Source organism: Lissotriton helveticus, chromosome 3_1, assembly GCF_964261635.1.
Source record: "Lissotriton helveticus chromosome 3_1, aLisHel1.1, whole genome shotgun sequence".
Classification (NCBI taxonomy): Eukaryota; Metazoa; Chordata; class Amphibia; order Caudata; family Salamandridae; genus Lissotriton; species Lissotriton helveticus.
The window spans coordinates 1424794911-1424817435 of NC_136061.1; the positions used below are offsets into that span (position 1 = coordinate 1424794911).

The 22525-nt window shown below is 41.8% G+C and overlaps 1 protein-coding gene across 1 annotated transcript in view; it reads left to right on the top strand.

The window, feature by feature from the left end:
* LOC144823501 (kelch domain-containing protein 1-like) overlaps positions 1 to 22525 on the top strand; it is a 348734-nt gene that overhangs the window by 38834 nt on the left and 287375 nt on the right. The window contains exons 2-3 of the mRNA XM_078682075.1: positions 13805 to 14070; positions 15004 to 15083. Coding sequence (XP_078538201.1) covers positions 13908 to 14070; positions 15004 to 15083 — 243 coding nt within the window. The 5' untranslated portion in view covers positions 13805 to 13907. The remainder of the gene's footprint in view (positions 1 to 13804; positions 14071 to 15003; positions 15084 to 22525) is intronic.

Here is a 22525-nt window from a genome sequence, read left to right on the forward strand (position 1 = left end):
TTCGAAGCAAAATTATCTCCATTCCTTAAGCTAAGAAATAAATCAATGCAACGGGTGTATCTACTGTATCTTTATATTTTTCAATCATACAAAAGTGGTTTCATTAGGGGTTCAAACAAAAGAAGATACTTCAACATTGATATCAGAAAAGAAATGATAGACAGTTAAATTATTCTAGTTATAAAATTGACAATAACCCATTCCTAAGAGTAAATAGTTTAAAGAATGTCCTAGGCATAGGAACAGAAATCTCCCAGATTTGAATCTTAACAGCGACCAAAAGGAAATGGGTTAGAGCGTCGAGGATTTGGTCTCAATAAAGATGAACCTGAGACCATCCTCTGAACAGGATATTTCAATGAATATCAAAGACCCTCTAGAGCAAAGGTCAAAGTAATTTTAAGGAAAGTGATTTTTGCAGAAAATTGCTGTATATACACTCCGAGTGAGAGACATCCCGTAAGGTACAAAGTTACATCCAAATATGGTATTTAGCAAAAGGTGTCAGTCTGTGATCCCTGTTAGCTCTCCACAACATGCAACATTCCTTATCAAAGGCCTTCTCTGCATTTAATGCTATCGCCGAAGCAGGCTGATCAAGATGATGGGCATTTTCAATGGAATGGCTAAAATGTTATCAGCACTGACTCTTCCGTTAAGGAATCCAGATTGTGAGGGGCGTATTATTTTTTGGAAGATAGGATCCAGCCTGAGTGCTAGAATGTTTTCACATACTTTGCAGTCGATGTTTATAAAAGATATAGGGCTATAGTGTTTGGGGTTAGATGGGTCTTTCCTTTTTTTGGGTATAGCTATTATGGTTGCCTCAGCGGCAAAGCCCTCGATGGTGCATGGGAAGAAGTGGACGAAAAGGGTCTTCTAGGGGAGGAACTCCAGGTTTGGTATAAGGAGGCTGGGAAGCCGTCTGGGCCAGGAGCCTTCCTGCCTTTCATCTTTTTAATAGCCTTAAAAAGTTCATAGTGGGATATTGGATGTTCTAGAAAAGGTTTTGTCATTTCATCTAGCTTCTTAATATACATTTTGTTTGAATGTATTCCAAGCATATTTCATAGGGTATATTAATGCTCTTGTAGTAGAGGGTGCAATAGAATTGTTCAAAGGTATCTTTCTCATTCATTGAGGGGATGCCATGTAGAGGTTATTCTTGTTTTCTGATGGTTCTGTTTTAGGTAGGAGGCTAGAATTCTGATGACATTATTTAGTCCGCAGAAGTTGATGACTTTATATTGTTGGACTAATAAGCGTGCTTTGTTGCTTAAGATTATATTATATTTTATTATATTCATATTTTAATTTCGTAAGTGTGTTTAAATGTGTTTTGTCTTTGGATTGTTTAAAATCTTTTTCCAATGTGTTTATTCTTATTTCAAGTTGATCGAGGGCTTTATTGTCTACTTTGCTTTTCTTTAGCCATAACTTTGATTATGTATCCCTATATAGTGCATTTCAGGGCATCCCAGAATATTTGGGGATTAGGACCTGAGTTTCTGTTAAGTTCTATGTAGTTTTCAATTCAATTTCTGATTATTTCCTCAAATGAAGGGTCCTCCATGAGGAGTTCTGGTTCTTGTAATGCAGGAAGTATGATATAAGAAGGAAATAAACATGTGATTTGAAACAAGCATTTGTTCAATGGTAGGGGAAAATGTGGCTGGGATGTGCATTTTATCAACTAGGATATGATCTATTTGAGAGAAAAAGCAAGTATCTAGGTATTGTGTGAATGGGGAAAGAACAAGTAGTCTTTGCCCGTGAGGTTGAATAGTCTCCAGATGTCCTTTAGTTTAAGAGAATCACACTTATTTAGCATCTATTGGTGAGAGTTGGTGTGTTTGAATTGGCAGGCAGAATTTCTATCCTAGATGGCTTCCCACGGTACGTTAAAATCCCCTCCTAAGGTGAGTCTACATTGGGAGGACAAGCTTGATCTTTTTTTGTTGAGGTTCAACCAGAACGGTGGGTTGTCTTTATTAGGGGCATAAATATTCACAACCATAATTAAGTATAGTCTTTCTGTAACTTGGTGAGGAGCCTCATGCCTTTGGGGTCTGCTTCTGAGGATGAGATATTAAGGCCAGAGCTTTTGGAGATGAGGATAATAGACATTTTTTGGGTTGATGGCTGGTGTACATACTAAATCTCCAACCCATACTTTCTTTAGGAGAGAGGCCTCTTTCAGGTCCACTTTAGTTTCTTGAAGGAGTATAAGGTTTCCCTTAAGTTTGTGAGTGTAGAATAGGATTTATTGGTGTTTAGTTGGGTGGTTTTGTTCCCTCGCATTTAGGGAGAGTACCTTTATGTTGTACATCGTAGTGAGATGTAGGCTGCGACTGTAATGTCCCTGGTTGGTGGTCTGTGGGTGTTTAGTCGGTGGGGCGGGAGTGGGGATCCAAGGGGGGGGGGGGGGGGGGTGGAGGATTAGGGGGCAAGGTTTGCATAGGAGGTAAGGGACAGGGATTGAAGGAAGGAGTAGAGGGTACGGAGATGAAAGCGAGAGCTATAGAACAGTAGGGGATAAGAGAAAAAGAGGATTAAGAGAAGGTTGTGGTGTAGAGATGGTCTGTAAAGTAAAAGCAAGTATCTAGGTATCCGGTACGGGTACATGAAAGAACCTGTCTGAGGTAGGGTGGTAGGGGCTACAAGTGGTTGAGCCTAGGTTCTTGAGATCCTGTGGCGCTGCACCCTATGCTAGTTTATAAAGAGTACTAGATAGCTACAGCTGTGGCTAGGTGACATGTATGTGTCATAAGAGACAGGTGGTGATTAGCCCATGGGCGTCTTGGGACCAAAATTCAAAGTGTAGTTAAAGAGTAACCCGAGGCTGTCCATCATACTCCTTATTATTAGACCGTGTCTATCAGGATAACTGATGACATATGTACGAGTACCAATATATTAAACAAAGAGTAATACTCATATAGAACATTTTTCTTTGGCTTGTGATCATATCAAAGCGATGAGAACAAAGTCAGCTGAATGTGTAGGATCTAGGCTCCAGAAATCCAATATTTTTTTTCTAGAGTTATTAGTGGTGATAGTTAGATGGTAATTGGTAGGTTGGTGGTTAGTGAGCTGCGTAAGGCATTAAATGTTTATTATTGTAACATAAAAGCATACCACGTGAAGTTAAGAACATATATCCCATCTTGAGGATGTGGGTCCACAACGATAGTTTGGTGTATGATTGTTAGTAACAAGTACCAAGTATGTACAGATAGATCAGGGACGTAAATACCTCCTGTGGTACATTAGCTTTCTGGCAGCTTCTGGAGGAGTAGGTTCTTAGGATATTAGATATTAGAATGTACCTGGAGGAGCAGTGGCTTAGTAGGTTAAAGTATACCATTTGAGGGGATCCTTGGTTACGGTTAACTAGAGGAAGTTCGTAGGCAAGACCAGTTGTGGATTGTTATTGCGACCCTGCAGGGAGTTAGGAGGATATTTTCAGGTCCAGAATGTCCGCAATGTAGGAGTCAAAGTCTTTGTGTTCTTTAAAGACGGCGGTTTTCCTGTTGAAGGTTGTTCTTATTAGTGTGGGCCAATGAAGGAAAATTGAGTAGCTAAGTCTTGAGGAGTTTGTCACTTTAAGTGTTTTGACAGTGTTTGTAGTATATTCTGTGGTGATCCCAATGGAGGTGCCTTGCCATTTGATTCTCTGCATCTTTTTTATCTGAGTAAGGATTGCCTCAGTGTGTGAATATTGAAGAGGTCGGAATATGAGAGCTCTTGGGACATTGCTGGTTTTGGTTCTGTGTGTAGGAACACTGTGCACCCTTGTTCTCTCAAAATCTAGGAGAAGCTTAGACCTAGCACTTGAGGAATCCATTTTTCTATGAATGCGGCAAATGAAGGGGCCTGCCTTTCCGTTCCTGCAGGGAGACCAAAGATTTAAAGGTTGCCCCTTTTATTCTTGTCCTCCAACTCAGTAATGTTCCTTCCCAGCCATACCAGTCTTGCACTGATGGTCAAATAAGATTTAGAGCAGTTGTGCTTATTGTCTTCCAAGGTGTTTCCATGTATTTCCATTTCGAAACTCTGCCACCCACTGAGAGTGTTTCGTGTTGTAAGGTTATGAGTTCATACTGCATAGTTTCCGTGGTGGTCTTTGTTCATTATGCAAGCACGTTTAGCTTGTCCAGTTTCTGCATTATTAAATCTACTGTTGCAAAATCATCGGATTTGAGTTTGATGGCGGAGTCTGAGTCAGCGGGATCTTGTTTGGATCTTTTTTTCACTGGTTTTGGATGTTTTACCCCTCCCCTCACTTCTCTGGTGTTGTGGGATTTGGGGTCCGCCATTTTAAGAGAAAAGGCCTTGCCGAATTACACATGCAAGGTGTTCCTAAGTTACCTAATGACGTGCTACGTATTATTTGCAGCAGTCAAAATAGTTGTTGCGGATATAGTGGATGAGGAAGGAGGACGAGCCTCCTGAATTCAGAACCACGCTTGGAGCCCTAACTCCCACTCAGGAGCATAGTGCCAGGTGCATCAAATTACAGCTGTAAAAATCATCATAGGTTCGCCCTTGTACCTCACTTAGTCGATTGCATTCAGGTGCAGCAGCGTGCAGCATGGTTTTATAGTTAAAATACAGGATTTTGCCCTTGGGCAATAATCTTGTGTAGGGTAGATATGGCTGTGGGGAGATTCCACCTGGTATCCTAGTAGATATTACAGAGCTATTACCACCGATGGAAGCTACTAGAATGTGCCTTAGAAGGCAGTTGCAGCCATCTTGGAGTCAGACATAGGCTAGAGGTCTTTGTATTCAGTATCTTGGCCTGCGTATAAAGGTGTGAGAAATCCAAGTCACCCACAGTGCAAATGGAGTCCTCTATATTCAGTATATGCCATTCCTCTTGACATAGGGGCACCAATAAATACGCAGCATCTTAGGGGGAATATCTTCAGCTGAGTGGCGTCCCTGTGTCAGCCATTTTATGGTCAGGTGGAGCAATCGGCATGGGAGCACCTTGCAGGATAAAAGTTGCTTTGCACGTCGTAGGAGCGTAGTAATCAGGTCCCTAGAAGCTCTGTATCTTAAAAGACCATGGGTATCTATTGATGGGCTGCTGGAGGCATTTTGTTGGGCCGTATATGTCTCTTGGCGTGGCGGAGCTCGGTGACTAGGAGGCCATCTTCCTTACGCGGTACCCACGCCCTCGTCAATCCCTGTTTTTTTTTTATGTTTCTAAATAACTTTTAGCATATGTAGTTACATTTTCTACTAAATAACATCCATTTTGGAGGTTCGAATCAGAAAGAGAGATGGGATCAGCTGTGGTTAGCTACTGATAAGACATCCTTTTTTCCCATGATGACCATTATTTTTTACTTCACACCGCTACTCGTGATGGGGTGTAAAACAAAATCCGCTCTCAGTTTTGAAAGGCTAGAGAAGATATGTCTGCATCAGCCTTAGACTGGATTTGCTTCTTTTTCTGAACTATTACTTGTAGGAAAGTGCCCCTTTTGACATGGTCACCCCCATGTTTTGCCAGGTATTTGATGCAATTTTGACTCAAGTGAATTTGGTTCCTGCTAACCAGGTACACAGGACTAGTGCTCTTTCCCGAAGGTAACTGTTCAGTTGTACCCCAATTGGCAAGACCTTTAGCACCTCTGAAGGTCTCTATTAAATGGTACCCCTGTAACCTAGGGCATTGGTACTAAAGAGTGTCCATAAGGGATACAGTATGTATTGTGCCACCCTAAGGGACCCACCACCAAACTCCTGCTGACTGCCTTTGCAGGCTGCATGAAATGGTGCAAACAAATGTGAAAGCACAACCTTACACACACCCTAAGTTCCATGCCCACAGACACTGCATGCAATATATGTAAGTAATTTCTACAGCAGGCCTTATAGCCCTAAGGCAGGTGCATTATATTATATGTGAGGACACATCTTCATGAGCAGATGTGCCCCTGTGATATCTAGTTCAAGTACTAGATAGTACAAGTGTACGGGGAAGTCATCTTGAGTATCTGTACTGGGCACTGGTCATTACGAATTCCCCAGCTACATGGTGGCTTTACTGAAATCTATGGTGTTTGGTATCAAACAGTTTGTCTTAATAATTCCGTACTGATGCCAGTAGTGAATTTATTAAAACATGCACTCAGAGAGCCCCTTAGAGGTGGCCTCCTGAAAACCTACAAGCCCCTTAGTGTGCTGGCTGACTGGTATCGTTCATCTTGCCTCCACAGACATGTTTCTGACCCCATGCAGGTGAGAGCACACACTCTCTGAGGCCAGAAACAATGTCTGCTGTGGCGGACGGTGTTCTCACCTCCTCCAGCAAGGAGGCTAGTGATTTAGCATATCAAGGCCAGGGGCTTCAAAGCCTCTGCCGCCTTTAATATTGGGACCTGGGATATGCTACCCCCTGCCCGAGGCCAATATTGCATCAAGACAGGTGGGAAATTAGCTATGCAAGTAGGCGTGTTGTACTACCAGGGTAGTCACACACCTAAGGTGGGCTCCCTGATGTGCTCCACTAAAAAAGGATTCCATCATTTTGTTTTTGGGTAAATTAGGAACTCTGCGACAGGGTTATGCCCACTGCCTGCAAGAAGTGGTCTACTATGAGGCGTAGTGACCCCAAGAGTAAGTAGCCCATTGATATTTCTCTTTAATCCCCTAAAACACCTAAATGCAGTATTTAGGTAGCCCCTGACTCCAGGAACTCAGATTTGACTGACTCCAAAAGAAGAACGACAAACAAGAGCTGAAGAACTCGAGAACAGAGGACAAGCTGTGGACTTTGGCACTAAACCCTGTTTGCCTGCTCCTATCCCAACAGTCATCTAGACCCAACTCATCCTGCAGCTGTACATCTTCGAAAAGCATCAGTACGCTTCCAGCACTTCGTTAATCAGCCAACATCTCTATTGAAGTGGAGGAGCCACTTGCCTGCAGGCACCAACCTCAACTTCATGTACACTGATCTGCTGACCACCGGGTCCACCAATGCAACAGCCATCCAGGAAGAGGTCTCCATGCTCCAGGATGCCAGATCCATATCCCCACCAAGTATCGAGACATCAGTAGCCACCCCACACAAATACCTAGGCTACCAGGTTCTGTTGCAAGCATCAAGACTGTTTGTGTTCAATCTGGAGACCACCACGAAGACCAACCTGCACTTTAAGGGGCCTCACTAGAGGCCAGCTCCACACCAGAAGTAGTCTTGCTGTGTTTCTTTTTCCCCTTCTACAGGTGCCCCGGGAACCGTGAGAGCCTTGACTACCCTCCGGATACAATACCTATGCACCCAATGCCTCCAGCCATTGAAACCAATGTTGTCTCTGTTGTCCTCAGACCCCCCACGTGTGAAAACCCCCCTTTGGGTTATGCCGGGCCTGTCCCCTAGTCCACCCTTGCAGCTACTTTTCCACAGGTACTTTTCCCATTGACTACATACAGCATGTATCGTCCAGGGCTACCACCGCTAAAAGCACCTGACCTTGACCCCTACTCACCTTAAGCCCAGAAGATCAGTCCTGTAAGTCGTTTGCAAGTGACCCTGTGCAGTGAATGTTTCTCCCATAGGAAAAAATTATGGCGTTTGAGGTGTATGCCTCCAATTTGACAGCTGTCATTTTCTATTGTTTTGACTGTAAAATTTGATATTGTCTAAAAGGACTTCCCTGATTATGAGGTTCTTGTTAATAATTATATAAAAACATGTTATTATTCTATATTGATCTTGAGTTTATCCTTAGGTATGTCTTATTTATTGATGCAGTCTGTACGAACAAATGCTTAAAACTACCCTCTGATAAGCCTAAACTGCTTGCTCACACTACCAGAAAATACAGCTTTTGAAATTATTTAAGCGCAATAAGCCAATAAGGGTCATCTGCACTTTCTATATATAGTGCACCTTATTTTGGTACACCACATAAATAGCCAGTTTCCTACATTGCCGGACAAATGTTTTGACAAATGCTAGCCTGCAAAGTGGTCCTAGCTTTAAAAAAACAGCATAATGCAAAATAGTGTGCAACATAATGCAAAACAGTGGTCCATGGTCGAATGTCTTGAACGAAAGCCACCTTGTTCTAAAGTTGGGAGCTTATTTTCTAAGATCCATTTGTCTAGCCTTGTGAGCACGATGTTTTAAAATATTTTTGCTGTCACACCTAAAAGACTGATTAGCCTTTAGTTTGCTGTTATTCTACCATCACCTTGTTTAGTAAGGGGTTTGTCACGTAGCCCCTCCGTGATAATTCCCGTATTGGCTATCCAGTGATGCAGATACTTCAGATTCTCTGCCTGACAATCCATATTTGTTTTGAAAACAATTGCTGGAATATTATTCGATCCTGCAGCTCTACTTAATTGAACCCAGTCTATCATATTCTTGATGTGCGCTTTAGAAAATAACTCCAAAGTCGCTGAATCGACTATATAAACATATATTGGATAATTTGCAATGGTTGGGCCATACATTTTTAGGTTTTGCCTACGCAATGCGTACGAAGTACGCATGCGCTAGCAAAATCTAATGATATCTCTATGTGGGGTCGGGTATCCGCCCCCTCCTCCCATTGGCTAGCTCCATAAATGGAGGCTAGCCATTGGTAGAGGGCTCTGTCTGTCAATCCCAGACCAGATTCGGGGGCGTTCCCGAGAATTTTTCCCTTTTGGCTACGTCACGCGACGTCAGCCGAAAGCCGGGAACGCCCCCGAATCTGGTCCGGCATTGCCGGCACCTGCCTCTGCCTTCCTGCTCGGGACGATTGCACAAAAGTCGCTCGATAGCCCCTCCCTCCCGCTCCGTGGCAGCCCGTTTCCCTCCCTCTCCTCAGGCCGGCCAGCCGAAAGAAGCAGCCGTCCGCCTCCAGCCAGGGCCGCGCTGGGATTGGCCCAGCCGGCCGAGCCTCCACCACGTCATCGGGAGGAGGAGTGGAGAGCAGGAAGCAAGAGATCTGCCGGAAGATGTCCAGGTGAGTGCTTTGTTTTTTGTTTATTGCTTTGTCCGTGTCTGTTCCCGCCCCCCTCCCCCTCCCGCTGTCAGTGTGTGGCCGTTCCCGACCCCCCTCCCGCTCTCCGTGCCTTTCCGCCCCCCCCCTCCGTTTACCTCGTGCATATTGAAACAGGGTTGTTAGCCAGGTTGTGTCACCGAAACTTATTTGCTACAATGAGCGCTGCACGGAGAACCCACAAAGGGTTAATTAACCCCCCCCCCCTCCCGCTATCCGTGCGCCGTTCCCGCCCCCCTCAGGGCGGCCTCACCACCCGGCAGTTTTTCGTCTTCATTTCAATATCCTAAAAAAAAATGTAAATCGCCGCAGTGTGGCTTTTTTTTATTTTTTGTAAAGTTAAATTAGAAAGCGCTTTAAGTGACTCAATTAGCATGGAAAACACCCTAATGCTTAGTGTGGGAATAGCTTTCGCGGAAGGAAGCCTCGTGTGCCCTTCGCAGCTCGCACAAGGTTCCCGGGCAGGCAGGGGGGCTGGGTGGGCGCAGGCAGGGGGGCTGGGTGGGCGCAGCGCCTAGGGCCGCTTTTCACCGTCTCGGCTCTGCCGCTGCGCTTCCACGCGCCGGGAAAACGAGCTGTGGAGCCTAGACCTGCTTTTAAGGCTTTAATTATTTATTAGGCGCTAGAAGAGTCAGCGATGCAAAGGAAGCGCAGTACAACAATAGTAGCCGGCCGTGTTTTGAGACCCCCCTGTACGAGTGGTGGAAGGGACATAGCGCCAATGCGTTAATGTGTGTACACTTTCTGTAGCGTGCTGCTTGTTGGAACCATTATTAGACAAAGCGTGGTGAAATCACCCTTTAAATAAGCAATCTCTGCCTTTTAGTGGTTTGAGGCTGGGGTGCTAGGGCGGTGGAGTGTTGTGGCACCGGGAGATTTATTTCCGCCTTCTGTTTGAGGAATTTTAGGGCCATTATTACTAATAACATCCTTAACTCGTCGGGGCGCTATAGACTTTGTGAAGTCACAAACGGTTGAAAGGCGAGCCTTTTGCTTATGGGAGGTAATATTGGTTGCTCGTGGCCTACCTAGTCCTGGACATGTTGGTGGGTGGAGGGAGGTTGGGTTACAGTGTGAAAGATCTGTGCTCCTCAGCTTGCATTCCCTTATCCCGGAGAGGTCTTCTCGCAGTGCCATAAAAGAGGGAAGTTTAGAGGTACCTTTCTTGATGGCACCGCCGGCGCTACTTTAGCTTTTACATTTCATTTGCATTTTGTTTCTAGTTCGGCGCCTGGGATTTGGGCGGAGGAGGGGGTTTTATTAGGACATCTGGACTGACAATATCAAAGCAGACAGCGGCGTCCCCGAGCAGGCTCGGGTTTCAGAGTTAATTAGAGCGGAGTGTCTTTAATTAAAGCCAATAAAATTTACAGTGGGGTACTAAGGATATATATCCGTGGCCTTGATAGAGGATTGTGAGAGGTGTAGCCTTCGGCGGGGCAAACAATACAACTTGTGTGGCCTTCTATACACGTCCAAATTTAAACACGAGTTCAAATATCCGTGGATAAGGAGTGGTGTGGAGGAACATCATTTTTTTCATGATGTAGTAGCTGACATCTGTGGGTGCACTTAAATCCCACAACTAAAATTGAAATAGGTGGAGTATTCCCGAACAGCGTTGCTAGTAGGTTAAAGGAAAACCTCTCGAGTGTGTTTGGTGAGCACTACCCAGTGAACACGGGGGCGTATTGATATTTCTCGCTTGCGATGGTAGACATCCCGGTGTGATATATATAATTTTATTTTTTAATTCACCGTCCTGAAGAGTTTGTGTGTTACTAGTGTGTAGCAGAAAACGTTTCTACTTGCTTACTAGTGCGTAGCAGACAATGTTTATACTTGCGAAGTCAATTGGCCCATGTGGTACAGCGAAAAGTAGCTCAAACACTTTAGTCTTCCGCTGTACCACATGGCCTACTAATCCTTGAGTCAAATTACTGCTCCTGTTTTCTGTTGATAACTGGTCATAAAGAAAAGTTTGTTTTATTTTTGTAATACACACCAAATTGTCAGAATTGCCCTTTTCCCGCCTCATTCACCATTTAACCCCTTTGTTAATAGTTATGCCACTACTCCTGTCCTCCCTAACCTATGCATATAGTATAGACCACCAGGTGATTTTGTGTCCGTGATTACCACGCAGGTATAAACGACCGTGTCGGTGTCTGGCATGAGATAGGAGAGTGTCTAAGGGTGCTGGACAAGATAAAACTCATAATCTTGCCTAGGCGTGGACGGGTTGAGGGTGGAGAGGCACAGTTAATGCTGAGGAAGACACACAAATAGGCTTTCGCAGTATTCGAGTTAGCTCAATTTAAAAGTGCACACGATATTTTCTGTCTCGAATGACAGGTTGCTACCGTCTTATTCCGTCGCAGGCAAAATCAAAACAATGGAATGGAAACCTGCGGAATCGACTGATTCAATATTGATTCAAGAATTTGAGTCCATCCCTTTTTACTAAATCATCTGTACTTAGACCAATTATACCATATTTAAGAAAGTAATACAACGTGTCCTTTTAATTAATGGTAGGACTTATAGCAGTGTAGGATCCACCAACAACAGATGTGACACTTCATTCTAACGTTTTATTATTTGCAGAACTCTAGAAAGTGCATTTTTATGGTGTTGATGTGTAAAGATTATATACTATATTGATGAATTTCGAAAAGTACATGTAAGCATATAAAATCCATATGTGCCCTATTACAATGTTACCTTTTAGAAAATACAAAACGAATTTGTTTTAATTGCAAACGTCTATATAAAGTGGTCTAGGAAAATTACATGGCATATTAATCTGGCTACACCAGAAGCTGGTATCTGTTAAACCGATTATTTGGTTTAAGAGAACTTTGCGCATACTTGGCTCGCTTGTGATGCAAAAAACCCTCCATTGTCAAGCAAAGCATGACAGGCTGCAGTGAAACGTGTATTTCAATAATTAATGTCTACCCCTGCCTTTCAGTAATTACACAGGAAGCCTTATCCATCCATACATCCACCTTTTCTTCCATCCGTCCTTCTTCCATCCACCCTTTTATCCTTCCACGCATCCTTTCATCCATTCATCCACACTTTCAACAATCCATCCTGCATCCATCCACCCTTTCATCCTTCCATCCATACATCCATCCTTTGGACATCCACATTTCTATCCATCCACCCATCAATCATCCACCCACATTTTCACACATCCATTCATCCATGCAACATTTTATACATCAATCTTCATATTCTTCATAAGTTATGGGGTTATTTAAACTAGTAAAGTCACTGTGCAATATTGTGCCTATGCATGGTTCTGTGTGTCTTATTAGTGTTTTACAATAGTACATGCACTCACATTCTAAGACCTTGACCTCATTGTGTATGTTGTTTAAAAAAGTTTCTAAGCAGCTGCCTGCGTCCATCTGAGAGTGGCTTCAATAAGATATATTGTCCACCATTGTATAGTTAGAAAGGAATATATTCTTTATAATGAACAGTTGCAAATAACTCTCTCCAAAGCTTTATAAAACTCTACGGCTTAGTGTACATTGTCAAACAAGGGGAGGGCTCTCTTTGTGTGGGCGGGGGGCTCTGTGTGTGGGGGGGGCTTTCAGTGTGTAGGGGGGGCTTTCAGTGTGTGGAAGAGGCTCTCGGTGTGTGCGGGCTCTCTGTGTAGGGGGTGGCTCGCAGTGTTTAGGGGAGGCTCGCAGTGTGTGTGGTGGGGCTCGCAGTGTGTGGTGGGGCTCGCAGTGTGTGGGGGGGCTCTGTGTGGGTATGTGTTGGGGGACATTTGTGAAAGATAAAGCTAGTGGCATTGCAAATAACAATGCCATTTATTTATGTTTAAAAAAAAAAATGGTCACAAGCTTTGCCAATAGCTCAAACTTTAACAAAGGCAAAACCATTGCATGTTTTACGTGTGTTAACCGATCTCCTTCAGCAATCTTATAAATAGGGGATGCAGTGTGTGTGTGTGTCTGCTAAATTGTTCACCAACCTCCAGAATTTTCTCTAATCCTCAGCTTGTATGGCTTCCAACATTTTATTCAATTTTTTATCATAAAAACGTTTTATTTTTTTATTTTAATTCGGGTCATGTATTTACCTTTGCAACAATCTAACTTTATTGGCTGCCTCTTCCGACGGGTATAGCCTGTAAAAAGACTGCGATTTTCTTAACAGTTTTTTTTAATGCTTTTTACACTCGTCATCGAACCTTCCTCTTGTATATCGGGTTATATAATTATTCCTTTTGTTACCCTCTGACATTAGAAAGGTATGGAGGCATGTAAGCACCCGGTGAAGGAGAGGCATCATAAACAAACCTAGACAGTGTCAAATGTAATTTTACATGCTAAGCAAGTAATGTATTTGAAAGAATCAGGGAAAAGATTTAAATGAGATTTGAGGAGCGTCCCAAAAGAACAAGCATGTGCACTGATAGTCCACCCTCACAATAGCCATAATACATTTTTATGACAGTCATTTGACCACCTTGGACCTTCATTGGGCAGAAATGCAAAAGAGGGTAAAATGTCTCTGTAAAGATTGAAGAGGAAGCAAATACGGTCTATAAATATTAGAACGCCCAAGCCATACCGACTTCTGGTGAAAAAAAATTGACATTTAAGCAACGCAAAATCCGCCATTCAGAAATGGTAGCAGATTAGAAAACAACTTGGTGAAATAGCCCACAGAACGAATATTTTGTGTAGATTTTTTTTATTTTAAGGACATAACCCGTGGTTAAACCAAGAGAAAATTAATGTCTGCTTCTCTTCTTGTGTTTGCAGAAACTCCTTGGTTTTAGAAGAAGCTCCCAGAATGAGTTTCCTGTCACTACATTTATGGAAACTGTCTGGTGTAATTTCACATGATTGACATCCATAGAAAGGAATGAAGGAAGAATCTGGAGATTGGATCTGGGAGCCCATACCTCAGAGATCACTGGCACCATGCGATCGATTTAAGCATGCCTGTGCAATGTATGGGGGATTTATTTACATATTTGGAGGTCGGAATAACACCATGCTAAGTGACTTTTGGCGGTACAGAATAGGTAAGTATGCTTATACTTCTCTGGCCTAATTGGTTATCTTGCATATTTTATCCTCACCATTTTGCAGTCCAGTTATTTTGAGGGTCAGTGTTGCCATGGTTAATAAAAGTTCATAAATGACTAACTACTTAAAATATCCTGATTTATTTGTTTTTAGATATTTGTACAAGCACATGAACGGTCTTGATTTTCATCATATTCACAAAGTAGGAATGCTTCCATTTAATGATGTAGTCTATGAAAATAAATGTTAAAATCTAACAGGGGCATTAATCTGTCCAAATGTGGGAAGTTAAAACTAGATATAGAAGCCGGGTGTTTAAAACCTCATGTACTGGATGCTGTCGTTGTATATAGGAGACATTCTATCTGGTGATTGTTCAGCACCCAGAGGGTGTGGTTCTTGAGGCAGATCCGACTGCTTTCTTTTGGCTGTTGTTTGGTCTTGTCGGCTTGGCCAGATGTTGTGACCAAGTGTTGAGAATTGCAGAGTGTTATCAACGCCCTGAACGTGCCGAATACTGAGAAGGGCACTGTGCCAATTACTGAGGAGGGCACACTAACGCGGCTGTACTGGGGCATTCGTACTGAGGCCCGTAGAGTAAGGGCTCCATCAAATTTTCTCTGCTTTTGATTTTTATTGTGAATAGATATGTATGGCAATCCCTCCTAAGAAATCCCAGAGTCGGATGGCAGCCACCAGTCTTCATTTAAAGCAGTGGCACTCCCAGAGGTCACAGCAGATAGGTAGTGAGCAGCCAGCCCATTGGAACACATCTGGGTCTATCTCATTGCTTAATCAGTCCTCCACAGAATACCCTAAAGGACCCAACATTGCAGAGTTAGTAGGAATCTGATTGGGGCGCTGTATTTTTAGTACAATTGCAACATGTAACAACCTGTTTAATTTGTGCACGTGTATTTTTTCCTTAGAATATAATGAATGGGAACCACTTGTATGCTGTGAAAAATCTCCAGAGAAACTAGAGGGCCATTCAATGGTGGCATATCAGGCAAGTTTTTAAAAGATATTAACAAAATATTTGATTTAATTGACGTAAAAATGACTTCATTTGTCTGAATAGGTAGTTTGTAATTTTAATTTGTCGAAAAGCAAAAATAATGCAGAGACTAAGATTGGTTACATGTTAGCCTTTAGTGTTATCTAACGTACCTTACATCACTATTGAAAAGACCTTAAACAGTTTTACAATGTAAAAATCACAGTTATTTAAGGCCCTCATTAAGAGTGTTGAAGTAATCCAGATGGGGCTTGTAACTGGAGTCACCAACCCCGTTGGGATTACAAGATCCAAGGTACACTGCAGTTCGGAAGTATTTTTTTTCACTTGAGACTCTGCCTGCTGCAACCAGAAGTTACTTAGTGAAATACTTCATACATAAGTAAGGCAAATACTTCACAAACACTAATTCCACAAAAGTGGGGATCTATGAAGGGGAATCAAATGGCACAGTTAACAGGAGGGAAAAGAGGTCCTGTTCTCAAAGAGAATAGTACCTCTAATGCAGTAGTGTTAGGTGATTTCTCAACATGCAATCCCCTCACTTACAGCTCGCAAATTGCAGACTGCATGATAAGAAGTGAAGATCCCCTGGAACGCACCCACAGACACCAGGCAACATGAAAAACCAAATGAAGCAGCAACTGCCAATAAATGAACTACTTCCCAAACCATTCAAGCCCAAAAGAACTAGAGGATAATGAGGTATCTTCAATAATTAATCCAGGACACAGGAATAACTTGAAATGAAGTTTAATCCAAGAGAGTAAAAGATCCCATCCATGCACAAGCAAACAAGAAATACACTGACACCAAATAGAATGTTTTCATGTAAGCCTCAACCATTACATACTTAAGATTCTACATTAGAAACATTAAAGCTACAGTACAGTAAATACTACACATCTCCCTTCCTCAAATTTGCAATAAAAACTAATATATGCTTTACATCAATACATTAAATCACACAAAATCTGAAAGATAACCAGGCCGTTTGGACATTCTTGTAGAAGATCTAATTTTTTTTAGAATCCTCCATGCAGTTATTCTTTTCTTCCAATGGAATCATATTTTTTTATCATTTTGCAAGTTTTTCCTAACAACCACAACTCTATTCAAATTCCATATGCGATGATCTTGTGTTTGAATGGCATTATTGAATACCTTAATCACTTTGATCGGCTTCATGAATTTTGTTTCAGAACTACCCACCATACCAGGAAGTTTAATCATGACCCAATCATCAATTCTCACAACTGTTTTCTTGACAGATTTTTTAACATCAAAATAAGCTTTCCTTCGTTCAGCTTTGTCCTCCTCATTTTTAAGAATTTCTTCTTTATCACATACACTTTCCCTTAACCTTTACTATAGCCTTATAGCCCGCCGTAGAGGGCTATACCGGCTATTAAAGGCCCTCTCCAGCGTTAAAGGCCCCGAGCCGAAGGCGAGGGCCTTTAACAAGGGAGAGGGACTTTAATAGCGGTATAGCCCATCTACGAAGGGCTATAAGGCTATTAGAACACTCTGTCACTAGAGGACAGTATGTTCTAACAAAAAAACAAAGCCTTTTGGGAGTGTGAGGGGATTGGAATCCCCTCAGGTTCCCTGAAGCCTTTGTTCACAGCCAGAGCTGTGAACAAAGAAACATTGGAATGTTGGAGCTCCAGGCTTATACCAGCCATTATAAGCTCAGAGCACTCCATTGTTTTCAATGGAGCTCCCAACATTCCAATGTTCTAATAATTCATATTTATTAACCCAAAAAGGTTCAACAGCCTTATTCGGTACTCTCCCACGAAACAACAAAAATTGAGTTTTTCCAGTTGTAAATGGGTTGTACATGTGTGCAATAAGACTTGTCACTAATGTTACAATGAACACTTTCCCTAATGTGCCGCTCAATCATCTTGCCCATACCAGGCCACCAGTAAGACATACACAGCCTCTCCTTACTTTTAGATAGACCTGAATGTGAAACATGCACTAAATCAATCAAATCTTTCCTTAGACTAGACGGTGAAACTAATCTTGTCCCACAAAACAGCAAATCATTATCCACAGATAACTCATTACGAACCACCCAAAATGATTTAGATAAAATAGACCCTTCCTTGTTGTTATTCCAACCACTTTTAATTAAAGACATCACATCACATAATACCTCATCCTTTTTTAATTCCTCTGACCACTTTTTTTTCAGATATAAACTCCTAATCAACAACACATACCAACTCCCAATCTAGGTCAGCAGAATCATCTTCAACTTGGTCACTAGAGACTAAACGTGAAAGCACATCTGCAACACCATTCTCAATACCAGGAATATATTTTATTCCAAAACTGTACGGGAAACATCCTTTACAACGCAACTTTTACCACGCAGTGCTGTTACAACGCAGGTTTTACAACGAAAACCATTACAACGCATTGCCCTGGGGGACGCTCTAGGATAGGGAATAGATTTAATTTACTATCCAACACCTTCCCTAGTGTCCACGGGGACTGGACTTGGAATAGTAAATTAAACTATTCACTATCCAGCACCCCAAAGCGCTATGCGTTGTAATGGTATGCGTTGTAAAAACCGCGTTGTAACAGCATGCGTGGTAAAAGCATGCGTTGTAACGTCATACATCCAACTGTACTCTTGTAGTCCAATAATCCATTTAGTTATTCTCCCAGAGACCAATTCTAATCCCTTTTTACAAAAAATCTCTACCAAAGGTTTGTGATCCGTATGAACCTCAAAATCCAAACCCCAATGACATTTTTTCAACTTTCTTATGGCCCAAAAAACTGCCAAGGCTTCCCTCTCCACAACTGAATACTGAGTTTCGGCATCTCTTAAACTTCTAGACAAAAACATTATAGTCTGCATCCCATTTGCACTATTTTGTTTCAACACTGCACCCAACCCTTTTTCACTAGCATCAGTAAGTAACATAGATTTATTTCTAGGGTTGAAACTTTTCAAAGAAGGAGATTGACTTAACTTTTCCTTAATCTCAATAAATTAATTCTCACAAAGACTTGACCACTGAGCATCCTCTCCTTTTCGTAATAAATCCCTCATATTGACAGTTAAATTGGCAAATCCTTCGACAAATTTTGCATAATACTCAATCATTCCTAAGAATTTCATGAGTTCTGCCTTATTTTCAGGAGCACTCATTTTCATTATGGTGTTAATCAATTCAGTTTTAGGTCTCACACCATCACCTGAAACATTATGCCCCAAGTAATTTATCGAGGTAGACCTAAATTTACACTTGCCCACCTTCCCAGTAAGATTATGTTTATTGAATCTTTCCAATACCAATTTCAATCTTGCATCGTGATCTAATTCATCCTTAGCAAAGATTAATACATCATCCTGATATATACATACACCAGGAACGTCTTTTAAGACTCTCACCGTAACACGCTGAAACACGGAAGAGGCAGATACTAAGCCAAACTGCATCCTCTTGAACCTAAAAGTGCCGTAAGGTGTGATAAACGATGTATAATCTCTGCATGACTCCTCTAACTCAATCTGATGATACGCAGAGGTGAGGTCTATTGTGCTAAATACCTTAGCATCCTCAAGCAACACCAACAACTCTGCAAAATTGGGTAAAGGATACCTGTCAACAACCACACACCTGTTAAGTAGTCTCAGGTCAATGCATAAGCGTAAATCGTCATTTGGCTTTCGTGCTGCGACGACCGGAGCCATCCACTCCCAACCTTCTATTTCTTCAATTATCCCATTTTCTTTTAATTGTTCTATTTCCTTTTTCATATCTTCTTTTACAGATAAAGGCACGCTACACACCTTGTAACTCACTGGAACAGAATTACTTTTTAATTGAATCATATGTTGATATCCTCTTAGACACCCTAAGCTTTTCTTAAACACATTTAGGAAATTCCTTCTTTAGTTCTGATACAAATTTGTCCTCATCAATTTTTCCCACAGTTTGTATTCTATCTCTTAACTGTATGGGCGGATTGGCATTGGGATCTAGAAATACCCCCAGATCACCTTGGTGTATCCAACTGATAATGCTGTCCCCCTTCTTTGAGACATATACCTTACCAGAGCCTAACCTACTTTTTTACTCTGTAAGCCCCATAAAATATCCATGCAGCTTTATAGGTTCACTGCCATATGCTAATGGAATAATATCTGGTTTCAAAAGGGATAGCATTCCTTTCAATTTAGCATTGAAAAACTCATTTGAGATAATTGTGATTTTAGCACCAGAATCAAATAATACTCTGGTCTTTTCACCCTCAATTAAAATTTCGTCTATAGGACTAGATTTTTTGTTTGAACTACTATGAACTTGAACAATTGTCAGAACATATTCCACATCATCATCAGATTCTACAGTGGATTCTTCATAAATTTCTACTTTCTTGACCTTGGATTTTAGTTTAGTTTTGCACAACGCAGTGAAATGTCCTTTCAATTTACACCTAGAACACATTTGACTGAGGGCCGGACACTTTTTATCATTAGCAAGATGTCCTGACTTGCCACATCTGAAACACTTTCTCTCAGACCCTGTCTTGACTGTGTTTTTAACATACTTGTCAGATTTACTCTTAACTGTTTGAACTTTGGTGTCCTTATCTACATCTTTTTTTATTATAGCCACACACTTGAGAGAATGCTAAATGCGTTTAGCAACAGTCAAAACCTCTTCAAGTGAGGGCTCATCTTTTAACCATAACTCTTCTCTGACCTTTTCTATTCCACATCCAAACATAAACTGATGACGAATACGTTCATCAGTGAGATTTCCAAACCTGCAGGATGATGCAAGCTTTCTTAGACGAGTTACATAAGTTTCCATAGTCTCATCAGAACTTTGCATACATTTTGTTGATTTCTTTCAAGAATCGTACTGATCTTAGGTAAATAATGTTTATTCAATTTTCTAATACATATTTCATACTCATTTAAACTATCCGCCTCTGAAGAAGGTAAATCTGGCAAGTCATCAAATACATCCTGACCTTCGGACCCTAGGCAATGGAGCAATAAGGAACACTTCCCTCTCCACACTAAGAGAAGGACCACAGACTTTGGCATATCGTTCAGAAACAGCCTTCCATTTTTTCCACTTTATTGGAGGATCACCCGGGCTAGATAAGAAAAATGGTGCAGCTGTAACGTTTAGCATTTTTTTTTTTAATACTAATCACATGAATATAATATCAAGATGTATTAAAACTGACCTATGTCAATGAAAGAGATGTAATAAAAACTAATATATGCGATGTAAACACAATGTAGAAATATATATTAAAAAAAACTAACAAAGTTGTTTATTTAACTCGCAGATAACGCTGATGATGTATTCAACAAGGATGGATACTGTTTTACTGAAGGCCTGCTGAATTAGGTTTTATTTTGCTTGAGAAGGTCAGAGCTGGGAAAAATTGACTTATTAGCTTAGTAATGCTGAGCTATGGTGTGGTTTGTCTCAGTCTCCGGTAGTCTTGAAGTTCAACATTTATAAATCATTTTTCGAGATGCGGTAGGAGAAGTCCAGTTAAATGCAGTAAAATGTGCCTAGGAAGAGCATTTCGGGGTTAAGACTCTCTTTAACGGAGGGCACCAACAGGGTTCATGTTTGTCCCAGTTCATAACGGTCAGCTGGACACTTCAGAGAAAAGGTCACTTATAGCTTGTGTCCATGTTGTCACACAGTAGTTCAGCAAATTGACGTTTGAAGTCAACTTATTTGTCCTTGGAGCAAGAGCAAGCCTTGTCTTTCAGCATTCCTATGAGGTCACGGACAGCAGGTCCAGTCCTCTTTTATTCTTTCACAGGTCCATAAAGTGTTATAAAGTGGCTGTCTTGGTGTGCTACATGCCAGGCACCAGCTAATGAGTTTAGGTATTCCTGGCTCCTTCAGAACCACTGTAGTATATAGTTCCAAGGGGTAAACATACAAGTGTTTTCAGAATTTCTTGTGTGCCTCACAGCAAACAATCCCACAGTTCCTCCCATTCCCAAGATCTTCAAATTCAATAAACTCTTTCCCCCTTGTGCAGTGTCTCAGTACCTACCTAGAGACCGGGGCAGGTTAATTAGCAGTTATCTCTTCTGTGGTCACTCTAAACCAGTTTTGAAGGCAGTTCTTCCCCCCCACTGGTCTTGTTGCCTTCCTGACTGGAGGACAAAGGCTGAGCCCTTTTCAGGTGGAATCTGTCATTTGCTTGAGATAGGAGAGGCCCTTTGTCAGAGGGCCATGGGTAATATAGGAGTTACCTAGCCCAACCAAGGTGGTTGAGGCCTTTTAATCCGAAGGTCCCGGGTCCCAGTCCACCGTGAGTTCATAATAACTGTGTTAAGTCCTCCCCCATAAGCACTTGAGTCTCAGTGGTAGCTTCTTACAATTGAGGTTGATGCAAGGTATACACACACTTACAACTCAAAACATGCTCAACAACCCTAATTAATAATTGTTAAAATGGGAAAGACCTGTGCTCTTGCATTGTCTTGGTAAGTCATAGAGTCCCAGTATCCTGGCTAGAAAGTGTCTGCTTTCTCATGAGGAGTGTGTGTACAGACTGAAGAGTGAGAGGTAAGAAAACCCATCAGCCCACCAATTGGCGGAACTTCATCATCTGGGGTTTGAAAGTACGAACTGGTATCCACTAAGGCACTCACTCTAAATATCGTGAGTAAACCTTCGAATCGGATCCACCAGTGATGAGAAGCCAGAGAGCAGTTGTAGTAAGAGCTGTGGGAAGAAAAGTTGCAGTGCTCAAAAAATATATGTGCTGGTAAAGTAAATAGTGTATTAAAATTGACTAGCATGGTGCCTAAGAACGAACTTTATTATGGCGGTCACCATGATGACAAGGTTAAAAACAGAGTGTAGATAGTGTTTTAACAAATACTACTATCCTGATGGTAAAGTTAACTGGTCGACATGTTTCAGCCTAAAAAGGCTTTCTTCAGGACCTATGGTAACAACACTACTGCAACTGTGACCAAAGTGTAATGAGGACTACATACCATGCATAAATACCCTACCATCTGGCAATGTGTTGATTGGTAGGCTCGAAAGTCATGGTTGTGAAAACTCCTCTCCTAAAAAGAAAACAGTATGTACAGACACATAGTGTAACAAATGAAAGCAACATGTTATGGTGCAGACATATGACTGCCAAAGAGACATTGCTCATACTTTGTTTATTGAATAATCACTCACCCAAAATTTACTTGGGAGTGGCCTCACCTCGCCTGGCGCTCGCTCAGGTAATGAGGCCCCTCTCTAAAGAAATGGAATCAAAAAATACCTTTTGAATCACTGTCATGATATAGATCCACTTCATAAGGATATCCCCTGGTGTCGAGAGAGTGTAAAGGACCGCAGTTCTCAGCTAGACTGCCCGGCTGATGATTGACAATATTAAATATGGAG